The sequence below is a fragment of the Kogia breviceps genome, chromosome 9 (assembly GCF_026419965.1).
Source record: "Kogia breviceps isolate mKogBre1 chromosome 9, mKogBre1 haplotype 1, whole genome shotgun sequence".
Lineage (NCBI taxonomy): Eukaryota > Metazoa > Chordata > Mammalia > Artiodactyla > Physeteridae > Kogia > Kogia breviceps.
The window spans coordinates 98,200,717-98,212,866 of NC_081318.1; the positions used below are offsets into that span (position 1 = coordinate 98,200,717).

The following is a 12,150-nucleotide window of genomic DNA, read 5'->3' on the forward strand; positions in this document are numbered from 1 at the left end:
ACATATATACAGTGGAATACTACTCAGCCATAAAAAGGAATGAAATAATGCCACTTGCAACAGCACAGACGGACCTAGAGATTATCATACTAAGTCAGAACCAGAAAGACAAATACCATATACTATCACCTGTTATGTGGAATCTAAAATATGACGCAAATGAACTTATCTATGAAACAGAAACAGACTCACAGACATAGAGAACAGACTTGTGACTGCCAAGGGGGAGGAGGGTGGGGAGGGAGGAAATGGAAAGCTGACGTTAGCAGATGCAAACTATTATATACAGAATGGAGAAACAACAAGGTCCTGCTGTAGAACGCAGGGAACTATATTCAATGTCCTGTGATAAACCATAAAGGAAAAGAATATACATATATATACGTTTGTTTTCATAACTGAATCACTTTGCTGTACAGCAGAACTTAACAGAACATTGTAAACCAACTTGCCCCCTTCCCATCCTCACCACTCAATGGTATCGCCCCCCTCCTAGTTCCCCAGCTCGGACATCTGAGTAATTTTTGATTCCTTCCTGCCTTCTGCTGTTCTGCTTCTAATCCTTCTCCAATTCATGGCTGAGTCTTTGATTCTAAAGGGTCCGACTGACTCCCTTAGAAAACAGGGGCTCCTCCTCCCGGCAATGACTCTCAAAGGCAACAGTAGCAGAGGGTAGCAGGGACGGCGGCAAGGGGAGACGTGGGACCGGGAAAAGCTCTCCAGGTCACGCTGCCAGGACTCTGGGTTGCAGCAGGAGGCTTCCTCCTACTTGAGAGCCACAGCCAGCCTTTGCGTTAACACCATCCCTGCCGAAGTCAGGCTCCAGCTCCCCCTTGCCGCTGACCTTGAGAGCCTCCTACCTCTGTGCCCTCTCTTCTCCATGCCCCAGGCCCTCCCCTCTGCACTTCCTCTTGCCTCCCTTCCTGAAACACAGGTCTCATTTCCCGTCGATGGCCCCCCATTTTCTATACAGTTCACACTCCTCAGCAAGGAAGCAAGGTCCTTCTGGCTGTAACCTTACTTCCCGCTCCTCCCTTCACTAGCCCAAGTTCGAGGCACGTCTACATAGTACGTGTTGAACAAACTCTGCCCGAACTGTCCCACCACCAGAGCTTTGCTCTCACACCGCCAAGAAGGGTTTTTCTTCCACCTCGTCTCCCTAAAAGCCTGCTCACTCTTCCTGGCCCAGGTCAAGGGCAATCCCAGTCCCCTCCTCCTAAAGCTTTCTCCTTTATCCCAGGCAAAAATGAATCTCACTCTCCTCCCTGCCGATATACATTATCTGCACTTCTGCTCTGGCAGCGAGCACATCCTACCTGGTATTGTAAGTTATTTGCAAGTATGTATTTCTGCCCTAGAAGACTGGAGTTCCCGGACAGCGCAGAGCAGGAACATGCTATCTTTAAAATCTAAGGCAGTTTCTTACAAACAGAAGATGACTGAATTCATTTACCCACTTATTTATTTGTAAAGCAATTACTACATGCCAAGCATCAGCCTATATAAAAGCAATCAGGCTCCCACTATAGCCAGGGTGGTAAGGTCATGCCTACCCCCGGGGCAGAGGGGTGCGCTACGCAACCTATAATGCAGGCGTTATTTTTCTTCCCATTTTACCAAAGAGGAAGGAGAAGCTCTGGCCACACACGCCAGTAAGGGGCAGAACGGGAGTCACCCAAGTCTGTGCGACCCTGTAGATGTTGCTTTTCACACGTGAACCAGGAGCCCAAAGGATGAGTTCTGCCAACTTGTACCCATTCTTCGGGTATCAGTTTAATCACCACCTCCTCTGTTTGACTGTCAGCACTTCTGCGCAGAATTTCACCTTTGGCCCATTGTACTCACTTGAATGAGTGTTCAGCTACAGGATATGTGCCCACCCGACTTTTGGATATAAACGAACTACCCATAAAAGGTAATATTACCTTTTAAATGGAAAAAAAAAGAACCAAGTAAAAGATAGGACCATAAACATTAATAAAGACGATTTTGAGTATTTTTAGGTGTCCCGTAACATGAAGGCAACAACCGAAGTTGAGTCTCAATTCTAACTGCCAGGTTGAGCACATGGCCAATGAAGGGACGAGGCGTGCTTCAGGGAAAGTCCTCCCCATCCCTCGCGGGAGCAGGTGCCACAGGGTATACCTTCCCCCCGCCCACCCCAACCAGCAACCGCAGGTTCTCATGGGGGAGCAAGGGGATGAAGAGCTCAGGCCTCGGGACCAGCAGCCCAGCAGCCCTCCTAGTCGCGTTGTGACTTCCACGCCCACCCCTGGCCCTTGGCCTCCCAGGCTTAGGCAGAGGACACAAGCAAGACTTTCATGGCTACCCGCCCACACTGTAAACCTACCCCTGGCACCCTTTCCAAACCTGAGAAGGTGTAGATAAGGCCCCCAACTGAAAACGATTCAAAAGTGATTTTAATCTGAGAAGCAATAAGTAAATTATAGGTTTTGTAGGCACCAACATGTACTTTAAGCCATGTGAAGCCTGTCATTTCCAGGCAGCTGCTTAAGAAGAAACAAAGGGACTTTGTACACAGACATTCCCTAGTCCTGGGGTCATTTTACATCTCTCAAAGAAAAAGGATGGGAAAAATCCACGTTGAAGAAGGCAGGCACATTTCTTAAGGAACTCAAAAACCGTTCCCACATATTTTGCAAAACCTTGAAAACTAAAGATAATACACTTCCTTTTCACTTACCAAAGTCAGCATTAAAACACCAACCCAAGGGAGCAGGGACTTACTCTCCAGATGTCTATGATTTGGGAGCAAGTCAAAGCTGCCTATCTCCATGGGGATATAAACAGATATCTAATTAAAAGTTTACAGTCGAATCAACTTAGAACAGTGGCTCTCTCTACTTACTGCCGTGAAGAGAGAGGATCTGTTAAGCGTAGTTCTTCACGCCCCTGCTGAAAAGCTGTTCAACTATCCCAATTTATAGCAACAATAATGATTAGGTTCCCACTGAGGCGAACTCGCAACAGCCATCCGTTTCGAAAGGGGAATTTGTGAGAAAGTTCGGGATTCCTTACCTTGAAGGTCATGATGAGATGAGTGAAATGGAATTCTGCTTCCAAATCCAGTTGGATAGTTACATTTTCCACGCCTACAGGAGATTTTTTTTTTTTTGAAAAGACAAAAGGAAACAGCAAGGTAAACAGGAACATCTGTGAACAACTGAGACTATTCTCTTCAAGTATCCTTAGGCTCCGCTTAGAAGTTCTCTCTGCAGTCCATCTTAAGCTGAAGATAAATAATGATAAAACCCTGGCTTGATTCAGGTGACGGAGCACATCTCAGAATGATTCTTCAGTTATTCATAAATCATTCTGGAGTTCAACGGACTGAATATGTTCCCTGGAAGAAGACATCTGGCAGAATGTCGGAATGACAGCCTTTAGTTGCTGTCAAGAAAGACATCTTTTGCTTAGGAAAAAAATGAAGTCTTCCCAACCCACTAAGCCAAGGGACTCTCAAAGGGGAAACAAGAGAGGGCACTTCCTGTGCACAGTAGGGGTTCAGCTTTGCTGTGTGAAGCCCAGGAACACAATCCTCTTCCAGTCGAAACACAAATAGTCCTTTTTTTCTGTGCAGCAGCAAAGAAAACAAATAAGAGTCCATCACGTTTTGGGAGTTACACTCCAATTTAGAAAAACCTATCCCTGATGGAGAAGACTTTGGGTGCATTTCCACAACTGAGAAACAATGCCAAAGAGACAAAGAATGGGTCAAATAAATAAACTGGCCCAGAACAAATACTAACATCTTCCCTTTCAGGGGAAAGCCTGAACAAACAAACGAGCCTCTGCACTATGCCCTGGGGGTCAATCCACTGGAATTCCAGGGAGGGAAAGCACCTCCTCCCCAATCCCCTGGGCCCTCAAGCCTGCCTGTTTAAGTGCAGGAGACCTTTCCGCATTTCCTGTGCTCTAGAGAGCTTTGGGGGGGGGGTCCATCTTCTGAAGCAAAAGAAGTCTTAAACGCAGGAAGACAGGAATGTGTCGGGATGGATCATGTCACAGGCTGGTGTATTTTCAGGAAATCAGTAGGACTTTTGAAATAAACTCTCCCACTGGACAACTGCCAAGTCAATTGGGGATGGGGGTGGGGGGGAAGTGGTCACTGGAACGGATATGAGTTAGTTGGAATGTTAAAGAAAAACATAGCCGTGCTAACTAACCTTATCTAACTTATTAGAAAGAAACGTACTACAAACCTACTCTCCGCCTTTCTTTTTGAGCGACAAGGTTAGCTAAGCAACTATCTGTCTCTCCTTTCCCAGGCTTTTAAAAACCTACACTATTTGCTTAAAATGAAGAGATAACGAAATAGCGTAAAGTACGAGCAAGACTAGGACCAGTTCTGTAACGTAAGAACTGTATTCGGCAATGTGGGCTTGAAAAGCGCATTCCATTTTAGATTCCTAACCTGATAAAGCACTGCAGGGGTTTTTTTGTTTTTTTTTTGTTTTTAATATGGGAAGAAAAATCCACGGAGAAAAGAAATGAGATCATTCTTCTATGGTGTACTTGATTTCTGTCGGACCTAGGAATAAAGCACCATGATGGGTAAATTAAAAGTAGCTGCACATTCCAAGACTGTTTCTGGGCCTGAGCACTGATAATTTAACACGTCATGTAAAGCTCATCTTGGACAAAACATCAAGAAAATAGATAAAATCACATTCCTAAAGAAAGTCTTCACTTGTGACCTATCAGACCGCAGACAGATGACAGGGAACAGTAACAATCAGTCTGACTTTCTAAAACTAAGTTCCATCCATCTAATCTCATCACACAAGAGTGTGACACAGGGGCAGCGCCCTCAAACCCCTCTATTTGAAAATCCCTTCTTTCTGGCATTTGGCCTCTTTTGTCCCACAAACTCAAAATTGTAGAGACTGATGAACTCCTGATGTAACCAAGAAAAACCCTCCTCTAGAACAATAGCACATGATGAACTATCTTACTGTCTATCAACTTGATACGGATGTTGAGGCATCCTTCTTCTAATTATCTTTCCGTCTCACTGGAAAAACGTGGACAGTCAGAAACGTCCCACATTTGTCATAAGCTCTATGTGGTTTCAGAAGTCCCAGGCTTTCCCTGCCCAGGCTTAGATTCACTTCTTTGAGAGTCCTTTCTCATAAATATTTTGTAAAAAAGATCTAATGGTCAGGACTTCCCTGGTGGCGCAGTGCTTAAGAATCCGCCTGCAAACGCAGGGGACACGGGTTTGATCCCTGGCCTGGGAAGTTCCCACATGCCGCGGAGCAACTAAGCCCACGAGCCACAACTACTGAGCCTGCGCTCTAGAGCCCTCGAGCCACAACTACTCAGCCCGTGTACCACAAGTACTGAGGCCCGCGCGCCTAGAACCCGTGCTCCGCAAAAAAGAGAAGCCACCGCAATGAGAAGCCCGCGCACCGCAACGCACCGCGCCCCTGCTCGTTGCAACTAAAGGTCACGCGCAGCGATGTAGACCCCATGCAGCCAAAAATAAATTAATCAAAAACAAAAGATCTAATGGTAACACTGTTAATGACAAACACATTAACTCTACCTTTAGTCCTCAAATTTCAGCATTCAAGTTTGAAACAAATGCAAAACCAATTTGGGCTTAGTTGTACCGCAACAGTTAACATCATATTTGATGCATTTATTAAACCAAAACCCAAGAGGCAAAGAAAGGAAAGACGGTGGGATTCACACACTCGCTGGAAAAGCTGACTTGGGGTCATTATCCACGTTGAGTCTGAAAAACTACATCTAATGTGTATTCAGAGTACTATGATTAAATGTTTTCTAGATGAAAGGAAGATGGTGGGTGTTGATTCTGCCCTTTCCTTTGGGGTTGATCAAAATGAAAGATGCTGTTTTGTGGAGGAATAAGGGCCTGAGATGGTGCGGGGCCTTCCCACACCCTCCCCAGACTGCACCCCTCCCCACCCCACCCCCCACCCCCCCGCCCATGGCCACGCTCCCCAAGGCCCCTTCAGGATGAAGACTATGAAGTACTCCTTTGGTCTCGCATGAAAGACTTCTTTCTTATGGGAAGTGCATACTTCAGGAAGAAGGCTCGGATTTTACGGAGAGGAGTTAGTGCTTCAGGCAGTAAATCTGTCAAAGGCCCCAATTCCAGGAGAGAGAAACCAATCTAATTACAAACACCCAGGAGCCTGTAAACTCCTTCCAGGTGACCAATCACACTGCTTGGAACTTATCCCCATACCAACCACATACCATTTTCCGATTGCCACCAGATCTTAAGACGGTTTGGAGCAAATGTCGTGACCACATTTTCAATGAGATGACTGTCAGGGTTCAGGGTTTCATGATAAGGATCTTGTGAATTGCATATGAAGCATTTTTTGTCCTCCTGAAAGCAAAGTCAGTTCTATGAGTCTAGGAAGCAATCCTGCGCACAGACACACACCAAAATCAGGCCCACAACACAAAAACCCAACCTACTTGCTTCAAGAAAAATGCACGTGCCAAAATTACTTAAATGACCTGTCATATGTCTTTCACTTTTTAACTTAACTGAGTATGAAATACTCCTGAAATTCTCCTCTTCTCTTGCAACTTCAAGGTCAAAAGTAGAAGGCGGCATTGTTTCCACAAGCTATTAATTTAATCAAAATGAAAGTTCTAGGCTTAAGCCTTAATCTCAGTGAATAGCTGGAGAAGTTTACTCTTGAAGCAAACTGCAGAGGAGGTTTTAGAGAATTTTTGCTGACATAAAGCAAACTGAAAATAAAAAGAGAAGAGTTCAATTGGCCTGATTTTCGAAAACCTATATAAAGCAGAAACTAAGTATTAGGCAGACATATTTAAGAAGCTTTGGGAACTCCAGATAAAGATTTCTCAGCTTCTCCTCTACCCCAGCAGTGAATTCCCAGTGGCAGCGAGCAGGCTAGCCTACAAACTGCTCAGAAGATCCAGGAAGAGGACACCAGGCTCTCGTGTTGGGATCACGAAACTGGGACCAATTCAAAGAACGCCAAACTGGACCCGAACTGAAAAAATACTTTAGGTGTTGGAGTAGCTTTGAACTCCTCTCTTCTCATTTTCCTTTTCCCTAAAACGGGGGTCACAGCCAGAAGAGCCCTCTTTGCACTCCATCACCGTGGATTATAAACAGCATCACTTAAAGTTCCCTTTTCCACACAAGGCTTTGCTCTCTAAGATTTTCTGAAATGCATATTATTCTTAGGTCTGAAAGTGACACTAAGATGGAAATCTAGAGACCCACACACATCTTACAAACAACATTTAAGCAAGGGTGGTATTCTTATAAGGACAGTATCAACTGACCATACTTTTCATGTTTGTATTTATTTAGCTAACTCTTACTTATCATCTTCCTCCCAAAAGGATTTCGAGACTGGCGAGATGTACCAACTAGAAAATGGAAACCAGAAGTCAGGAATACAGTGGGACCCTGGACAAAATACTTCCGCTTCCTGCCTCAATTTTTCACCTGTTCAACGTCTGAGAGAAGTACACACCCAGTGCCTTTCTTTAGGCTCTAATATCTGTGAAGCGTGCTCCACAATTTCATGGCTAATCACAAACCAGAGAGTCTGGCTCTACTTGCTTTTAAGGCAAATAGTCCAATTCTCATTCTGGGCAAAGCTGGTTTCAGGATCTTGTGATTCATTTACAGGATGTCTTGGCCTCAGAGGTAAATGTTAGCATAATAGTTTAGGTAAAATTTATATGCTAATATTAGAAAAGGTAACATCAACTGCCTTCAGAAACTTGTAGCCAAGGAAACGAATACTGGAGAACAATTACCAGAACTTAAAAAAAGTTTAATTATAGCCTCCCTTCTAATCAGGAGGAAGCAGTCTAGACATCTCCGTGTAAACCTGGAAGCGAGTAAGTGGAATCCACTTCACCACATTCTTTTGATTTAATTTATCAGGTCTCCAGAATGGGCCCTCCTTCTGCTTTGTAAACGTGACTCCATTTGAAGGCATCTGCCTGCAAACCACACAGATATTCTGTCCCACTCCTGAAAGGCAGATCTGCAGGTGGGTGCAGTGACCAAGTTTAGAGCAAGTGGCTTGGCACCTGCCCTGCGCAGGAGACTAAGCCCTTATGCTGGCTTTAGAAGCCAGAGATACCTGCCTCCCTTTTCAAAATCAAGGAAAGGGATTTTCTGATTCTGGGTGGTTTATGCTTTGTGTCTTCTTTTAAAATTAGTTTCATTAAAAACGTGACCTTTGAAAGCTAGGATCTGGGTCTACTTTTAGAAACAGATAACACTCGTAAATTTCATTTTGGTCCTCCTCTATCGGGTACCATGGCAACCAGGGCATTTTGAAAAAGCAAGCATCTGATCCTGCTATCTAATGGAAGTAGATGGGAACAGCACCAAATGAGGAGAGAAAAACATTGGAGTGTTTTTCTCCATGACTGGAGTGACCTTGCAAGGTGTCTGTCAGTGCTGGAATACTCTTTACCCAAGTGAAAGGTTTGGGAAAAGCCCAAGATCACCACTCAGTGTATAAAAAAGAAGAGGTTAAACTACCTTTTATGTACGTTTCCAAAAAGGAAAGGATTAAAAAACAAACCGAACCAACAAACAAACAGAGACATGGGTCTTTTAGAGGTCAGGGCTTGGGGGCAGGGGCCACCAAATCTGTCTGCAGCCCTGCCTTTCCACACTGACTGTGGCCGCCGCAGGAAATGTTTGGCGGATGCAACTGTGCAAACTGTGAGCCACCACAGTGCAAAAGGGTGAGCCACCAGCCTTAATCCCGGGACTCCCTGGCTGAGGCGCTTCCTATCTGGATCGCTGGCAGGATGCGGAGTCCCCGGGGCCTTCCCCTTCGGTCTGGACCGGAGGAGGCGCGCGCAGAGCCTGGTACCATCTCTCCCCTCACCTGGAGGTGGCTGACGATACAGTAAGGCTCGGGTTTGTACAGCCCGCAGGTCGAGGTCACCGAGAGCTTCTGGGCTCGGCCGATGAGAAGGTCGCCGGTGGCCGGGTAGCAGCTGCCCTCCGCGCAGCCGTAGCTGAACTCGGGTTCTTGAGCATTCACTTGGGCTCCGCACAGGGCTGTGGAAGGGTCAGGCGACAGGGTAGGGCACAAGCAGGGAGCGGGCCCCAGCAAAGGGAATACGCAGGGGCGGGGAAAGAGTAGATTCAGAAAAAGGGCAGAGATACACAGGAAAGAGACAGAACGGGGAAATGAGCAAGGCCAGGGAGGCAAGACGCGGAGAGAAGGATTCAGACAGAAACAAAGACATCAAACTTGTCCAGCAGCCGAGAGCATCACTCCCAGGAAACCCACCTACACTCGCGCCCACCCTAATCTGCCTGGGAAGCAGCTCCGGGCACTTGGACACGCCTGGACCTGGGCGCAGGGAGGCAGGTGGCCAAACGCCGCACACCAGTACTCGCGCACGTGTGTCTGTGAACCCGCGTGCACGCGGCAGCCTGTGTATCCTCGGCGTGACAGCGCGAGCGTGTGCGCGGAAATGTGTGAGCGCGCGGGCGCGTGAGTGTGTGTGCACGCACGCTCGGAGGACGCGGGCGCTTCGCCGGGCGACGGGGGATGGTGGGGCTCGCGGGGGACGCCACTCTCCCAAGCGAGGGGCCGGCGGACAGTCCCTGCGGCTTTGGATTGGCTTCAACAATTCGTCATTCCGGGGACGCTCCCGGTCCAGCTGTTCCTGGCGCCATCCGGGGGCAAACAGCGATGGTTAATTAAAGCCACATGGCCCCAGTCTATTCCCAGGACGAAGCCTGCGCTCAGCTCGGGGCGCTTTCCCGGAAAATGGGCTCCCGGCGAGCCCTCCACCCCATGAAGCCTGACCCCAGCGACGGAGAGACCCACCGAGAAAAGGGCCGGAGATGCAAAGCCCAGAGAGGCAGCCGCGGGAGCACCCGGAGCTCTGGCACAGTCCCCCGCGACGCAGTCGCCTGCGATCCTCGCACGCCGTCCCCAGCTACCATCCAGGGCGCTGGCGTTTAATCCCAGCGCAGAATTTCCACCGGGTCCCTCTCCCAATCCCCCAGGCTCTCCCGAAGCTGGGACCAACGGCTTGGTTTACTCTTTCCCCGCGTCCAAGCCCACGCCCTTCCCCCACCGTTTCCTCGGAATTACCTAAGAAACCGAACGCGAACATCTGGAGCCGCCCCATGGCCAGTCCCTGCAGCCGAGGGGACACAGCAGAGGAGGGGAGGACACGGCCGCCGAGCCGCCGGCTCTTTTCCGCCGTCTTCCTTTCTGGAGAGGGGGAGAGGAAAATAAGGCAAATGTTCAGGCAGAGGAGAGGGGCCCTCGCATTTCCTGCCGCTCCCACGGAAGCGTGGGGGTGGGGAGGGAAAAATCGCGCCGCCACTTTGTTCTCCTCACCCGGCGGGGCGAGCGCTCTCCCGGCTCCTGGCAGCCCCGGAGCCCAAAGAAGGGAATTAGAAAGTTTCGCCCTGGGAGGAACCAAGGGTGGCGCCTCTGCTCATGCGCACACGGGGAGCCGGGGCGGAGGGGGCGGGCGGCCCCGACTTGGCGGGGAGGGGGTGAGGGCCAGGTCCAACCCTCCCCCGGTGCCTCTTTTGTTTTAAGGCCGCATCTGTGGACGCGGCGGGACTGTGGCTCTTAACGTTCCCTGCGCAGAGCTGCGGGGCGGCCGCCGGGTGCGCGTCCAGTGTGCGCAGGGCGGGGGCGGGAGGTGTTCGGGTCCGTGGGCAGGAGGCGGGTTGGGACCTACGGGGCGCTCGTGCATTTACATTTGTAAGGAGTGAGTCACGAAGAGGTGCCCAAGGCTATAAACTCTCGGCACCCAGCGCTCCGGGAGGGCCGGTTAAACCCTTTGGAAAGAGGGTCGACCTGGCAGGTTTGCTCCCGAGAAAGCAGGGAAGCCCCCTGTATTGCTGAGCCCGGGCTGGGCGCCACCTCTGATGTCTTCATTCGAAGGAAAGAAAGTGCTCTTCGCTCCGCTGCCTTTGCGCACCAGCTCAGGACCTGCCTGGAGTCCCTGCTACCCAGGTGGCCACAGCATTGAATTACCCATATAATTGTTGTTGTTTTTTTTTTTAATCTACTTTTTACCTAAATCCAGACGTATGGCTCGAATTCAGGTAATTTCTCGAACGCCGCTCTTGGTAGTGACGCTTTTTCCCCATCTTACCGTGAAAGGCTCGACTCAGCCACGAAGCTGGAGGTCTCTTGAGACGCACTTGTCCACAACCTCCACAAAGCACAACCTCACAAATTCTAGAGAGGAACTCCCTGGTGCACAAACGGTGAGGCGGGCGAGCAATCCTCTAACGCCGGGTCTCCAGCAGCACTGCGTGTGACCTTTCTGGTTAAATAAGGGGTAAATACATGCTCACCCTTCTCGGGGCTGGAGAGGGGAGAGAGGCTGGTGGTGTGATTCTGCCACCCCTTCTGTGAATTAACCCAATTCTGCTGCCTTAGCAATGGCTAGAATCAGAGCCTGAGCTTTCTTTAGTCCTCTGGGCAAAAGTGCTCCCTGGAATGAGGGGAGTAGAGTTAGCTGTTAGTCCAGTCGGGAGATTTGGTTTCCTAATTAATCACCCCAGGGAGAAGAGTTTCAGTGGCCAGTTGGTCAGCTTTTAACTTAGTTGCAATGAAATAGGGCCCAGGGAAGTTTAATCATTAGACCATAGAGTAAGCTGCTTTGTGAGTTTATCTACATCCTTTCCACAGAGGGAGGCCTTAGGTCTCATTACATACATTAATTATTCACCAAATCAAGACTTGCCTTGCTGCAGCCTCTGGAGGTTTTTGCCTCTACCTCATGCTCAGGATCCTTGGTGCTGTCTGGGCAGCCCTGAACACTGAGAAAGCGGGTGCCCTTGCAATGGTCTTAATACTGTGATGGAGGGTCTTCAGAACTTAAAAAAAGATTCACAAGCAAATGTCTTCCCCCTTTGTGGAACTTTGGATACCCTGGACCATAGTTGCTTATTACAGTTTTTCATCCATACAAATTGCAGGCGGCGTTCGGTTCTGCCTCTTTTGGGGAAACTGGCCTCTACTCTCACAGCAGCTGAACCCTCCCTGCTACTTGGCAGTTCTATCTGCTCCCGGTCTGTGTCCTCTCCCAGAGGGCAAGCACCTTCAACACTCTCGTAAAGCCCCCTGTATGCCTTAACGTTTCACC

At 48.8% G+C, this 12,150-nt stretch overlaps 1 protein-coding gene across 1 annotated transcript in view; it reads right to left on the minus strand.

The window, feature by feature from the left end:
* The window catches only part of LAMB1 (laminin subunit beta 1), a 76,774-nt gene extending 66,102 nt beyond the window's left edge, over positions 1-10,672 (minus strand). The window contains exons 1-5 of the mRNA XM_059074800.2: positions 10,380-10,672; positions 10,128-10,250; positions 8,901-9,076; positions 6,250-6,385; positions 3,040-3,113 (exon numbers count right to left, since the gene is read on the minus strand). Coding sequence (XP_058930783.1) covers positions 3,040-3,113; positions 6,250-6,385; positions 8,901-9,076; positions 10,128-10,164 — 423 coding nt within the window. The 5' untranslated portion in view covers positions 10,165-10,250; positions 10,380-10,672. The remainder of the gene's footprint in view (positions 1-3,039; positions 3,114-6,249; positions 6,386-8,900; positions 9,077-10,127; positions 10,251-10,379) is intronic.
* Positions 10,673-12,150: the final 1,478 nt, after the last annotated feature.